At 33.7% G+C, this 16,188-nt stretch overlaps 1 protein-coding gene across 1 annotated transcript in view; it reads right to left on the reverse strand.

Moving 5' to 3' along the window:
• LRP1B (LDL receptor related protein 1B) overlaps positions 1 to 16,188 on the reverse strand; it is a 762,233-nt gene that overhangs the window by 271,911 nt on the left and 474,134 nt on the right. The window contains exon 36 of the mRNA XM_040227930.1: positions 11,601 to 11,800. Within this exon, the coding sequence (XP_040083864.1) occupies positions 11,601 to 11,800 (200 nt within the window). The remainder of the gene's footprint in view (positions 1 to 11,600; positions 11,801 to 16,188) is intronic.

Raw genomic sequence — 16,188 nt, forward strand, 5'->3', positions numbered from 1 at the left:
AGGGCATGGCAACACTCTCCAGTAATCTTGCCTGGAGAACCTCACGGGCAGAGCAGCCTAGTGGGCTACAGTCCATAGACTGGCAGGCAATGTACCTGCAAAAAGTCAGGCATAACTGAAACGTCTAGGCACACATGCACCAATGGCAGAGGGCAAGTGGTGGAGGAGCTCAGCCCCTGCCAAACCACTGTGGTTGGGCATGGAGGGAAAGGGGATAAATGAATACTCTGGCTTCTTTCTTCTTCCACTATTTAATCTCCTGTCAATTCTTCCCATGGTTTAAATCCAATTTGAGGCTGAATGGTAAAAGAGCTGGGGTGATGCAGTCCACAGAAGTCAGCTTTCTAGCATATGGAGTATGGAAAAGATACAAAGGTAAAGAAACTAGAACTCCCTCCAGTTAATGCTTCCAATAGTTTTTTTTTTTTTTTCCATCTTGCGTATCTCTTCCCTGAATGAAAACCATCAGTGACAGCCATTTTCCATGCAGTACTTGTGCAAGCTATTTAGCTTGACTGAAATAGCCTGACTCAGAAGAAAAGATCAGGATCTTCACCAATCCTCTTTTCTGAGACCTTGACACTAACAATTTCCCCAGCTTCTTTCTAAAAGGATAATGTACAATACAGGATGTAGAGAAGTCAGAGGATGAATTTAAAAAGTAGAACATGAAAACCAAAAAGGAAGAAATCAAACAAAGAAAAACAATTAGCATTCAAAAAATGAGGTGAGATGAATCAAGGGCTACAGAAGGAGTATAGGCTGATAAGCAGATGATGAAATTAGAAGATGGAAGAAACTGGCTTAACATGTCAAAGAAAGTGGAAGATTCATGACTGTGGTGAGTATATGGGTGAATAACAGTTTTTAGTTTATGAAGAGTAATGGAGGGGAGTGGGTGGAGTACAAAATGGCCACAGCATACTAATTTCCAGACAATGACTATTGCTGAGTCAGTAGCTTTAGTTACAAATGTCCCATCAAAAACAGTATGCTTTATGTACCCTTTGGGTCTAGGACATTCATTCTTTTTTAGTAATTATGCATCCACTTCAGTGTTATTATCTGCAGAAGATTTTAAAAAATTAATTATTTCCTCAGAACTATCTACAACAGGCTACAAAATGTTCCAGTTAACATTTGCTCCATGAAGATTTGAATATTTGTCTACTCTTTAATACAACCATATTTAATGCAAACAATACTACAAAAAAATTCAGGCAAATGCATCCATAAGCCATTGTTCAAAATGAAGAAAAGCATTAACAAACAGTAGAAACACTAAGAATAGTCAACATTAGTAAACATGATGATAAAATGTTCAAAATTTATTTTTTTCCAACAAAAATAGTATCTTTCAATAAGTTCATCCATCACTGAGCTCCTGAAGAGGAGGAAAAATATAGTTCTTCCATTTGGAGTATGTCATAGTGCATAGCAGATCTGAGCTAATTCTACCAAGGTGTATTATATGTGACTGATTTTGAATATTGACACTGATTAAATGTCCAAATAAAAGTTACATGTTTCTCTTTAATGCAGTAGTTTACAGTGGGACACTTACATCTGTAAACTTTTTAAGTAAATGTAATATATGATGGTTAATTATAAAAATTATTTATAGCCCTTCTTTAAATTAAAGCCATTATTAAAAGGCAGAAGGTATTATTTGCCTATCTTTTTCCAGAATTTCTTGCCTCCTTTTGTCTACTCATCACCTCAAATAATATATACTTTCTACATAGATTAGGAATATTTAGTTTAATATAATTTAATCCCTTTCCCTTCCTCACTTGTTGTACAGTTACTAAATTGTGTCCAACTCTTTGTGACCCCATGGATTATAGCTAGCCAGGCTTTCTTGTCCTCCACTGTCTCCTGGAGTTTGCTCAAATATATATCCATTGAGTTGGTGGTGCTGTCTAACCATCTCATCTTCTGATATCCTCTTCTTCTTTTGCCTTCAATCTTTCCCAACATGTCTTTTCCAATGAGTCAGCTCTTTGCATCAGGTGGCCACAGTATTGGCCTCACTTGTCCTTTACTTATATATTTTTATATTATTCATGATATAAATTATTATAAATTTATAAATTATAAATCATTATATATATAGTATATATATAATTATATTATAAATTATTCATGATAGCCCATATATGGGTTTCCCAGGTGACACTAGTGATAAAGAATCTACCTGCCAATTCAAGAGACACAAGAGACATGGGTTTGATCTCTGGGTCAGGAAGATGCTTTGGAAGAGGAAATGGCAACCCTTCCAGTATTTCTGCCTGGAAAATTCCATGGGCAGAGAAGCCTGGAGAGCTACAGTCTATGGGGCTGCAAAGAGTTGGACACGACAGAGCAACTAGCTCCTTTCACCTTTCAGAGGGCCACTTTAATATTTAATATATAAAAAGGGCATTTTGTTAATAAATGTGAGGATGTATCAGCATGCAACATAAATTATAGTTCATTTATTTTGAAAACTGGACTGTGCCTATAAATATCTTCTCTTGATGATGACACTGCTCTCCAATCTCTGATGTAAACACTGCTATATGCACTTCATAAAGATATATTCTAGTCACTTTGAAACTCTCTGGACTTTTCTACTGGTGATACAAAACTTTACAGATACTTGGAAATGTATTTTCAGAGCTGATCATCAGTAGCAAATATAAGTGATGACATTCCACATATATGTGCATTAGGAATGTTTTTGTTTGAGAGTCCTAATAAAAGCTGAAATCTTTGAAAAGCACTTTGCCTTTGATGACATTCCACATATATGTGCATTAGGAATGTTTTTGTTTGAGAGTCCTAATAAAAGCTGAAATCTTTGAAAAGCACTTTGCCTTTGGGACAGATTATCAGGTAAAGTCATTTGCATGAATGTAATATCTGGTCTTCACACATTCCTCCAATTATTAATATGCTTCTAGAATAAAAACAGAGGAGAATGTAACATATTACAAGTATTTTCAAGTGTGATCTAGTAGTCTTAGGAATAACTAAGAATAAGTGAACTAAGAATAATTAGTAGAAGAGACCTCCTCTGTCCCAGTTCCAACCTCAGTCAATTCCTTTAAGAAATATTAGAAAATCACTGACTATCTGTTTTATGGATAAGAACTTTGAACTATAGTGTGGCAAAGCAACTTGCCTAAATTAGAGAGTAACCTAACCAAAACTAAATTTACTAATCCCAAAGGATGTACCATGTCATAATTGGGATAGATAACACTGTTGAAAGTGGCTGAAAAACTCATATTATGGTAATACTTGAAATTATATTTTCAAATATTATATGGAACGTATGTGACATTTGCAAACTAATAATCTATTTAAACATATACACAATTTAATGTAACATGTTCTATTTAAGAAACAAAAGTAAAAGACATGATTGATACTGAAACTCTAAGACTTTTTAGAAATGGCAGTTAATTTCAATTTATTTTACTGGTTCAGGAACATTTCTATAGTAACTGAATTGCATTTTGCTCCCTTCCATTAACTTTTATTGTATTGTAAACAGCAGCACATCAACACTGTTGGCATAAAATAGCCTGTGAAGTCGACTGTTTGTAATGGACTGTGAATGATAGGGAATTTTTTTCAAAAGTACTAAAATGCAGTATCTTACCAAGAAAGAAACATTCTAGAATATTGTAAAATTAGATGATGATGTTTATTAGATTCTCTGCCTTTTTTCAGTGGGCTTCAATGAATATTTACATTTTCTGAAAACCTAAGTGCAACAGCTACAGAGTTGCTGGATATATAAGCACAAAATACTCCCTCTGTCTTTTTCAGTGTTTTTTCCCCTCAGAACAAAACCTTTTAAATAGACTTTCACTATTTCACCAGTAGCATGCTGAGATCTGGATTATTTTCCCAACATTGATTAGATGATCACTGCATGGGTTATGATTCGGATTTTTAAGTCCAAACATAGAACTGCCCCCTCAAAACACAAACTAGATTCTCAGAACAATAACCAAACAAAAGAGTTGGACTACAATACTGACATTACAACATGAGGATTCAGGTCTACCAGTACAGAAACAAATTATTGTCAACATAATCACATGAATTTTAAACAATTTTTCCACAAAATAAAAGACCGTTCAGTGATAAACTGTAGTTTAGAATCATAACCAATGATTACTCTTCTGAGAAATTAGTAGTTATGAGTGTATGTTTTTTCAGTATGCTGGATTAAAAATGTACATGGCCAACTGATTTAACACAAGGTTAAATCATTCAGTGACCCAGAGAAGAATATTCTGAAAAAAATTACTAGAACAAAGAGTTTTAAAACTCAAGGTCAACAATGTTTCTTTTAGCTCACCCTTGTGTTATTACTGTTTACACAGTATTTTCAGTCTTTTTGTTAAGAAACTACCTCTCTATTTCAAGTTCAATGGCAACTCAAACAAAATGAGGAAAACTAACTCTGAATCTGTGTTCTTTGATAAAAGCAGGCAGAATGAAATTGTTATCTAAATGTAATTTTCTGGTATTTCATTTTCTTTTCATTAGATGAGAAACAGAATCTCTAACATGAAGGTGAGCAGAGTGGAGGCTGAAATTTTTCTCAGAAGATATTTATAAACTATTTTATAGACATTTTATTCAAAGAAAACTATTCTTTCAACACATAAAATTAATGACAAAAGATCTTTGCTGTGTTCAAATTTCAGAATTGTATAACATAAATTTTCAAATAAGATTTAGAAGTTTTCCCAGTTAGTTTGGAAAGAGCAAACAGTAAAATCAAAATGTCCCTATGTAAAGCAAGGTGTACCTTATTAACAATATGACTGCTTTCTTCACCCCTCTAAATAAATATACAAAAATTAGATTGAACAAGATATACACTTTCATTTGAGAAACCTATATGCAGGTCAGGAAGCAACAGTTAGAACTGGACATGGAACCACAGACTGGTTCCAAATAGGAAAAGGAGTACGTCAAGGCTGTATATTGTCACCCTGCTTATTTAACTTATATGCAGAGTACATCATGAGAAACTCTGGGCTGGAAGAAGTACAAGCTGGAATCAAGATTGCCGGGAGAAATATCAATAACCTCAGATATGCAGATGACACTACCCTTATGGCAGAAAGTGAAGAGGAGCTAAAAAGCCTTTTGATGAAAGTGAAAGAGGAGAGTGAAAAAGTTGGCTTAAAGCTCAACATTCAGAAAACGAAGATCATGGCATCCGGTCCCATCACTTCACGGGAAATAGATGGGGAAACAGTGGAAACAGTGTCAGGCTTTATTTTGGGGGGCTCCAAAATCACTGCAGATGGTGACTGCAGCCATGAAATTAAAAGACGCTTACTCCTTGGAAGGAAAGTCATGACCAACCTAGATAGCATATTCAAAAGCAGAGACATTACTTTGCCAACAAAGGTCCATCTAGTCAAGGCTATGGTTTTTCCAGTGGTCATGTATGGATTAGAGTTGGACTGTGAAGAAAGCTGAGGGCCGAAGAATTGATGCTTTAGAACTGTGTTGTTGGAGAAGACTGTTGAAAGTCCCTTGGATTGCAAGGAGATCCAACCAGTCCATTCTAAAGGAGATCAGTCCTGGGTGTTCTTTGGAAGGAATGATGCTGAAGCTGAAACTCCAGTACTTTGGCCACCTCATGCGAAGAGTTAACTCATTGGAAAAGACTCTGATGCTGGGAGGGATTGGGGGCAGGAGGAGAAGGGGATGACAGAGGATGATATGGCTGGATGGCATCACGGACTTGATGGACATGAGTCTGAATGAACTCCAGGAGTTGGTGATGGACAGGGAGGCCTGGCGTGCTGCGATTCATGGGATCATAAAGAGTCAGACACAACTGAGCGACTGAACTGAACTGAACCCTTTCATTTAGAATAGTTATGTTCTGATGGCTTAATTTTTTTGTTTGCTAATTTCTCAAATATTTTGTAACTTATCTATGTCTACTTTGTACATCAATCTGAAAAAATTCAAGTATGGATATACTGTTATTTGTGTAACAGTGCATTTATGCTGTAACTGTTGCTATTAGAAACTATAGCAAGCAGACAACAAATCCATCAGCCACCTTTTCAAAGACAAGGGGGACCTGTGTGAGAGGTTTTGGTACCAGTTAGATCTGGGTTCAAATTCTAAGGACAAGCTCTTTGACTTTGGACAAATTACTTAATCTCTGTAAACCCATTTCCTTGCTGCAAAATGACTTTAATGACACATAGTGCTCAATTGATGGAATGACTAAAAAAGCATGTGTTATTACATCTAGCAGTTTCTTGAACACGGTAGGCTTCTGATAAACTATGAGTTTATAAGGGGTTGGTTCCAGCTCTTGGAACAACAGTATTAAGTCAAGAAAATTTCCATGGAAAATCAACAATGATAGTAATAAATAGTACATGCAAAACATCTAATACAACGTCATTATCAAGAACATAAGTATTCTCCTCTCTTATCAATTTCATAAGGTCATAAATAACACCTTTAAAATATGCTAATAACTTTTGCAGTAACACTCAGAGAAAACTGAGTATTGGATAGGCAATTTGAGATTTTAATTAAGGAAATACATCTGATTATTACAGATTTTCAACCCCTGTCAGGCTTAAATTGAAGACTAACCTGAAATTAAAACTTTACAATTTGGCAAAAATTCTAAAGTGATCCACCTAACTGGAGGCTTAGAACTTTAGTTCTGGAATTCCCCTTTGATGCCATTTCCCCCAATACCCTTGTTTCTATGGATCAGGCAACTGAGACCCAGCGAAGCAATGCACACATTTTAGGGTGAAAAAATTTTCTAGCAGTGGATCACACCCCAACCCACCCACATCCTTAGGTTCTCCAACATTTAAAGGGTACTAAGGGTTTTTCTTCTTCAGTTTGAGACTCAAACCCAAAGATTTCTGCTCCAATAAAGTTTTAGAACTTCTTATCAAGTGTCAAAGCCTAAAATTCTCAGGGGAGGATTATGATTTGGGAGTGGTAAGAAATCAGTCCCCAACATATAGATCTATATGAATGATATTATTTAGAATCACTGAGATTAGAATATATTTAAAATCTCTCTGTTTTTGTATAAGGACAGATTTAAACGTAAAAACAGCATTTCAATCTGGAAAACACTGAAATTGGCAAGTTTCTCACTGGACATATTTTATATATCAAGGGACAGTAGGAGGAGAGAGATTCACTCTTTTGCAATGTTTCTTCTAGGTAAATTGTCAGAATTTCTTTGACGTTGACCTTTCTGCTAAATAAATGTACCTCTCATTAAGTCAGAGCTTTTTAAGAAGAATCTCTAAGTATGCTTAGTTTGGTGCCTTTTATTTCTTTAAAAAATGTAGAAATATATTTTTGCTATTTTAGCTTTACAGATCTGTCCTCTTTATTCTGCTAAATAACGACTGAATGCAACACTTTATCCCCATTCCCACAGCTATAATCACTTCAAATGTTTTCTCCTAAAATATTTTAACAGCCTCTAAATTGGTTGCCCTTCCAGGGTCTTTCATTTTCCATGTGGTTGTCAAATCTAATAATGACATTCTATCACCTAAATGCCATCAATGGCTCACTATGACCTAAAGGATAAATTCCAAATTACATAGCATACAAGGCCTGTCACAATCTGGCAGCAATTTTCCCTTATTCATCTAGTGTCATTATTTTCTTCTTATATGACTTCTAGTTTACAAATTATGTAAACCCCTTGCTGCTTCAAGACTCTATTTTATCTTTGCACATGCTGTTCCCTGTGTGTGATTAATCCTTACTACATTTCTCCATATGGAGAGCTTGTCCTCCATCTTTGAGACTTTTCAAAGATCCCATCACTTCACCAAACACTTCCTTACTCCAACCTGAATTTTGGCAATATTGTACATATACCTCTAATCCCAATCTGATATATGTTATTATCTGCATATCAGTCTCCCCCAACAACTAAACAGGTTCTTTGAAGACAGGGACTTATTCATCTTTGTAACTCCAGGGTCTGACATAATACATGGCATGGAAAGAAACAATTTTAAATGTTTGTTGAATGAATGAATGGGCAGATCTAACAACAACAAAAATAAAATCAGAAATTTTAAAAATGAACAATGAAAATTTGATTTAAAATAAACTGTCTCAATTATCCAGTAGTATGCATACTATTCTACAGTGTTATTATATCATTTTATTATATAATTATTGAAGTAAAAACCAATAGAATAATCCACACAGGAATTAGGGAAAGATTCATGGGATTAAGACTGCACTTAAACGTTCCCAGGATAGCAAATTCTCTCTTAAAAAAAAAAAAATTATGACTTAGTATTTGGACTTGTTAAGAAGGTGGGTTAGGTTAGAAGAGATGGCAGAGAAAAATGGATGCAGATTCTTAAGCAAATTGCAAGTCACATGTCTCCTGGAGGTAATCTGATCTATCACTTAGGGCACAGAATGCAGAACTTTCAGAAATTCTTAGCCTGGATAAATAATAATAAAATGATGCTTTATTTATAGAAATGCTGTATGGTTTAACCCAGGACATGTTTTGAAGAAAAAACCATTTAAACTGTAAAGTGACCATGGTTTAGTTTTTCTCCATTATTAAAATTTGACTTATAGAAAATAGTAATTATGAAATTTTTATACACCCTTTTTATGCTGATTACTTTCATATAACTGACGTATCCCATTCTTTGATGAGCTCTGGCTGTAGTTTTAATAAAAAGAATAAATGGGAGCGATAATACTAGTCTGGTTAAGAGATAAGAGAGGTCAGTGACCAACCTAACACAAAACTTATTCTTGTTATAAAAGTCTCATTTTCCAACTCTAAATATACAAACAGAAAACCACAGTGTTTCTGATATCTTTAGGGGACAAATTCAAGGAGTCACTGTAAATGATTGACGTTTTTTCATTGGCTATGGAGATGGCATAATTCAGGCTGTCTACAATTAGTAACTTGTTAGTAACTGCCATGTAATTATTGGCTTGCATTCAGATATTGGCAGATGCCTAATAAGACACTTAATGAATTTTTCATTAGTCTTTCTGAGAAAGCCTTCAGGAGGAAATATTTCTGAAGACAGCAACTACTTTTACTTTCCTTTTCTCCCCACCTTGAGCCTCAAGGGATTTTCAAAAGTCAAATTTTTAAATGTTAATATAATCATATCTGAATATCTTTCAGTCAAATATTTTACTCTTTAGTAAATTTAGATTCACTTCTTCTTACTATGTATGTCGATCTACCAAAGCCATCACAAGACTATGACTGAAAGATACTTCATTTACACACATTTGTTTCGAGTTTTCAAAGCATTAATTATCCACATATTTGACATAATTTTAAAATAATGGGGCAGAGATAAAATCAACAGTTTCTAATAGATAATTTAACTACAGTTTTTGTTATTCAAACAAAAGTCTCAAATAAAAATAGGCAAATATTTGATGCTAGAATAAATTTTAAATATTCATCTATTTAACCAAAAAGTGTTTAAATTTTATTGTACATTGAAATTTTAGCACAAAGAACTACATTCATAACAACTTAGTGCTTTATATACATGCTAAAAATGGTTACGTGGGGAAATCACTTATTGCTACAATATAACTTTCAATTATATCATCTATGAATGTTGCAGAACATTTTATTATTGATTCTTCAGAGGAGATATAACTGCTGAATGCTAAGTGTAATTTTGATTTGTCAACATTACTTTTGCTGTAATTAAAACCCTAAAGTGATCTTTAAATAACTCTTCATTCCAATTGCATCCTGATGAGTTTCTTTATCTCTGTAATTGGAATGCCAACACCTCAATAAATGACTCATCCAAATACACTTGTCATACTTCAATGTTCCACACTTAAAAAAGCACCTTTAAGCACTTCTGTTAGTATGTTTAGTTAGGAGGACATATTTGCTTAAACAACAACTGAGAAATAACTTGGGCAGAATTATGAAATGATGTGATTTCAGTGATATAAATCTCCTTTACTATTTATTTTTTAAATTTGTTTTTTATATGGTATAATTGATTCACAATATTATATTTGGTTCAGGTATACAACAGAGTGATTCAATATTTTATAGATTATGCTTTAAAAGTTGTTATAAAATATTGGCTATATTCCCTGTGCTATAAACTATATTTTTGTAGATATTCTATTTTATACATAGGAGTTTGTACTTCTTAATCCCCTAATTCCACTTGCTTCTTCCTACTTAAAATTTTTTCTTTTTTAAAACTTGGTTGCTTCATCCTTCTCCACACTGGCATAAATTTGCAGAGCCTCATCTGACAGTATTATAAAAAATCCTCTCTTTCTTAACATCTCTTTTCTTCTTCCAGATGTTTTGATCTAAGCTTACTTCCAGAGAAGAAAGCAGTCTCTTAAGAGAAGCCATACAAATGTATAGGCTTTGCTTGGAACCTCCCACTGAAAATTAGCTTCCCTGGTGGTTCAGCTGGTAAAGAATCCACCTGCCATGCAGGAGACCTGGATTCAATCCCCGGGTTGGGAAGATCCGCTGGAGGAGGGCATAGCTATTCACTCCAGTGGTCTTGCTTGGAGAATCCCATGGACAGAGGAGTCTGGTGGGCTGCAGTCCATGGGGTTGCAACTTGTACTTTACAGGGTATCTGAAGATGAAAACATCTAATAACAAAGGTGACATTAGGTCACTAGATATTAAAGAGATTAATCTTCATTGTGGGGAAAATTTAATCTATAAAGAGCCATCTGCATCTAAAATATTTTGAGTTGTTCATTTGAATTGTTTGTGGTTTCTGTTGAATTTGTGTCATCCTCATCTGATACTGCTCTTTTGTGTTATGTCCTTTTCTGCTCTTAATTCATTTATCCTCAGATATTTTTTTCCTCTAAGACCTTTTGCTCATCCCTAATTCCCCCTTATATCAAATTGCTTCCTTTATTTGTTTTATGTTTAGAGTCTTATAATCTACTCAGAGTTATAAAAAGTGGAAAAATAAAGTATATGTATTATTTCATATTTTTTCATATTCCAATAATTTCATAAATGTTACTCTAACTTGAAAGCTATTTTTAATATTACTTTTTGTTGATGTTGTTGATTAAATAACATAAATTTAATCATGTATGTAATCCGTTTCATAAAGTAAATGATACTGTTTCATTGTCTTTAAAGAGTTTTATTTTAACTTAGTACTTTTTAAAAAAACCTACCAGATTGTAATAATAACCTTATTTTTACAAACAACTATTCTTCTGCTTCAATTCCATTGAATATATGTATATATTAACTTATAAAAGTATCATCTACTTGCTATAAAAACTATTTAGAAAAATGCAATTAGAGAAAACATTGACAATGTTAATGATTTTTATGCATGATTATAGAAGTTCTAAATAAACAGATCTAGTTCTTATTTACCAACATTGTCACAAAGGAATATAATAATGTAATATTAAATTAAGAAACGTATTTGATGAAAGTATATAAAAAACTATATATAAATATATATATATATTTTTTCTAAATGAGTATTTTATGAACTGGTGAAATACTGAGTCATTTGTGCTACTGGACTAACCTTTGTGTCTGTGAGATCCATCCATGTTGCTAAACTCGATATGATTTTCATCAGCCCAGTAAAGTCTATGGTTGACATAATCTATTGTTAGTGCCATAGGTCTAGAAATCTTGGTTTCTATGACAACACCCTGATTGGTTCCATCCATTCCAACACGGCCAATGTGAGGGTATTCACAGCAGTCAATCCAATACAAATACCTAGAAAAGAAAATCAGCAGGCATATTATTTACAATCACTCAGGGAATAAAACAACATATAGTATTTCTCTTATTTACTCAGCTATTCCCAAATTAATTCTTATATCTCTCTAAATTGTAGTTTGCAAAAGCATACTCTAGTGCAAACTTTCACTATGATTTTTTTTTAAATATGTAGCATACTTGGAAATATCCAGATAATTTTAAGCATGTTTCCTTTAGCAAACAACTCATGTATATAACATTTCAGGAACTGTTAACAAATTACAGATGCCCAAAATGAAAGATGTAAACTTTCAAAATGCATCTATAATGTTAGAGGAATAAAACAACCTAGATGTATTTTTTTCTTTTGTTTTACCTATGAATAATTCAAAATGAATTATGGAGGAGTAGATTGTATTTTCTTAGATGTTCATTGTTCAATGTGGTAGCCACTAGCTAATTGTGATTCTTTAAATTAATTAAAATCATATAAAATTAAGGGAATTACAAAAGTAAAAAATAATTTCCTCCATTAAATGCTGTCAACAAAGTATTACAAATTTTTGGAGATGAATATAAAGTTTTTGAGGTCATTAAATTATGGGGTTTCCCTGGCAACTCAGTGGTAAAGAATCCACCTGTCAGGAGACACAGGTTTGATCCCTTGGTTGGGAAAGTCCCCTGGTGAAGAAAATGGTAAATCACTCCAGCATTCTTACTTGGGAAATTCCATGGACTGAGAAGCACTGTGGACTATAGTCCAGGGGATCAAAAAAGAGTTGGACATGATTAAGCAACCAAATAACAGCAACAACATAGTAAATAATCTGACCTCTGTGTAATAGCAAATTTAAATTTTTGTTTGTATTCTGAACTTTTTATTTGGCTAATATTATCACCATTTTGAACCAAGATACCAGAAAGAAGAGGAAGAACATATTTTATGGAGTCCAACAGCTCTTACATTACCCTCAATAAGTTCAGTAAGAGTTTGAGGCTTGAAATTCTCTCCTTGATATTCAAATTTTTCATTATGAGACACAAACAGACTTCTATAAATGACTTTCCACTTTGAAATGTGTGAACTGAGCTCTACTTGGAGTGTTTATAGTCCTATAATTTTTACTTCTGTGCTTTCATCATATCATCTGCCTTGCTCCTGTCTCTTCAATTATATAGATTATTTTCATTCAGACATAACTTATATTGTCTCCTCTGTTCTCCACAAATTTTTCTCTGATTTGTGTCAGTTTACATTTTTCAAGGTATGTTATAAAATTATATATGTGAAAAATGGTTTTGTTAAGCAAAGTTAGCATCCTCTTTTTAATTATAGGACTTCTCAAAGCTGTTAATATGGTACACATATAATGATTGTCTAAGATAGAGCTATGATATCCTTTTTTACCACATAGTTTTGGGTAATACCATTTATTTTCCTAGAGCAGGTTGCAGGAAACAAACTTTATGAAACTCTGCTTTAGCTCTTTCTGGTCTACAGAATTTCGTTATTATCTGTATAATTGAACAACACATATATCATGCACACAGGAACCCACAAAGCAGTAGTGACACAGATTCTTGTGGTTCAGATCAGAGAATCTAACTCAATAAATCAGTTGGTGGGGCATCTCTGATAAATCCCCAAGCCATTCTTAAGTGGACTGAAAAACGTGTCTTGAAACAGTGATTCACTGAGCATAATATATCAAACATTACTTAGTACTGAGAACACAGAGGTAAACATATAATTTTTGCCATCAAAGATCTCTCAATGAATACAATAGAGGTGAATGTTAAAATAAAAAATTTAAAGACTATTATGATAAAAGTTATTTTTACCATGGAGGCACCAATGAAGGAACAACAATTTTACCTAAATGGAAAATGACATGAAAAATCTTATTCTCACTGGTAGCTCTTTGAGCATAAATTTTATCTTCAAAACAACCTTACACATTTCTTGATAGCAATGATCTTTCTCCTTTTTCAGAATTTAGAATAAAGTATAATTTAAAGATTTTAATGCTGCAACAGGTCTTGAAGATCACATAGCTTCAGGCCTTCACTTCATTATAAACTGAAACTGTAAAATATTATGAGCTTTGTCCTAGTCTGTTACAATAGTGATAGCTAGAACAAGGGCTCAGGTCTCAAGATTTACAGACTAAATTTTTAAAAAGCATTTTTATATTTAAGATAAAATTCATATTCCATGAATAATGTTGTTTTGTCATTTTTTTTTCTAATCAATATTATGCAGAGTCTTAAAACAAAACCAAAAAATAAAAATCCTGGAAACAGATTATTGAGTTCAAATATCAGGTCTAAACATGTGAATTGGGCACTTTAGTTAACTACCCCAAGCCTGGATTTACTTGTATGTTCAAAAGGGATAATAATAATAATTTCTCCTCACAGAGAAAAGCATTTTGAAGCATTTTTTGTTTTTCAACTCTAATTATTTACAATAAATTTTATACTTGGATAATATTTAACAGGTTGCATTTTAGATGTAAAAGACAAGAATGTCTAGTATAGACTTACTGAGAAGCTTAAATCTATAGTAATGAGGCTTAAGTATGGAAAAGGTAATGAAATTAAGCCATCAGAAGTTGACCACCCATAAAGAGAGACACGCAGTAAATCCTGTGCTTACGAAAGCTCATTTGTGCTCATTGTGTCTGACTCTTTGCCACTGCATGGACTATTGCCTGCCAGGCTCCTCTGTCCATGGAATTTTCCAGGCAAGAAAACCGGAGTGCATTATTTTTCTCCTCCAGGGGATCTTCCCTACCCTGGGGTTGAACCCGGGTCTCTAACATCTCCTGTACTGGCAGGCAGATTCGTTATCACTGAACCACTTGGGAACTCCAATGTAAAAATTAGGCATGCTTGTAATTATTATGCAGTTTCTTTAATTTCCCAAATAACTCATACTATCTATACTAATCTAAATTCTGTTAAAGGCAAATTGTCAAAATAGGAAAACTTTTTGTTTTCTATGCCTTGTTTGAATGACTCTTGGAAAAGCTACTCATGGCTCAAGGTAATTTTGTTACTGTAAACTCTAATGTGATGCAAGAGAGAAAAGAGCTGACCAAATCTTGGAAACTGAATTAAATTCCTGGTTTAATATCATATCACCTCGCTGATCCTGAGAAAATCACTTAGTCATTTTGGCTGAATATTCTTTGTGAGTGTGTGTGTTCGCTGCTCAGTTATGTCCGACTCTTTGTGACCCCAGGGACTGTAGCCCACAATGTTCCTGTGTCCATGGAATTCTCCAGGCAAGAATACTGGAGCGGGTAACCATTTCCCTCTCTTGGGGAAATTACCAACCCAGGAATCAAACTCAGGTCTCTCACATTGCGGACAGATACTTTACTCTCTGAGCCACCAAGGAAACCTGTTGTACTAAAAATATAATAATAAAAACAATCGTCTTTTCAGAGATTCTGCGAAAGCAATATAAGCATCTAAAGTGATATAACACAGACAGATTTTTCTAATTTGTAAAATACTATAGAAGTGGTAGTAATCATTATTATCATTATTATTATTATTATTATTTGGAACTCCAACTCCCAATAGGTCATCCCACTTTCTTATATCCGCCTCTTTTCCTCTGTTCCTCCTATTCTGAGGAAGTCATTTTTCTGTTTACCTGCCTTGCCCAAGCCACAAGTTTTGTAAGGTTTGTTTCATTGCTGTTGTTGTTGTGTTGCATTACATTTTGATTTATTCCTAGCTCATTTTTACTCTGTAAACTGGTATCAAAGTTCCACAATTATATATAATTTGCTCCCTTTGTATGAGATTTTTTCAACTCTTTGGATATGCCATGCTCTCCTATATGTCTTTACTTTTCCATAACACTTCTTTTTGCCTGAATTGTGTTCTGCTCTGAAGTGGACCACATAACCTGGCTAATTCATACTTCACCAGTCTTTTCCAAGAAAATCTCACTGATTCCAGTTGAGACAGACACATGTTCTGTTTTCTCCACTTTAGAGGTACTCCACTGTATGATAATTATTTGCTCATCTGCCTACTAACTGAACCAGTACTTTGAAACAGAGGTTGTATCTCTTATTTTATACTATACCTAGAAGAGTGCCAGATATACACTAGAAAAATAAGAGTTGACTAAATGAATGAGCAGATGAATTTATTTTCTGTTAACCAGTCATAACATACACTCAATTTAATGTCTATGACAATTAATTTTTGTTATGTTGAAGTGACATTTTAAAGATAAAAGTATGCTCATTCTAATCCCAAAGAAAGGCAATGCCAATGAATGTTAAAACTACCACACAATTGCACTCATTTCACATGCTAGAAAGGTAATGCTCAAAATTCTCCAAGCCAGATTTCAACAGTAAGTGAACTGAAACTTC

This window comes from Oryx dammah, unplaced genomic scaffold (genome assembly GCF_014754425.2).
Source record: "Oryx dammah isolate SB20612 unplaced genomic scaffold, SCBI_Odam_1.1 HiC_scaffold_27, whole genome shotgun sequence".
Lineage (NCBI taxonomy): Eukaryota > Metazoa > Chordata > Mammalia > Artiodactyla > Bovidae > Oryx > Oryx dammah.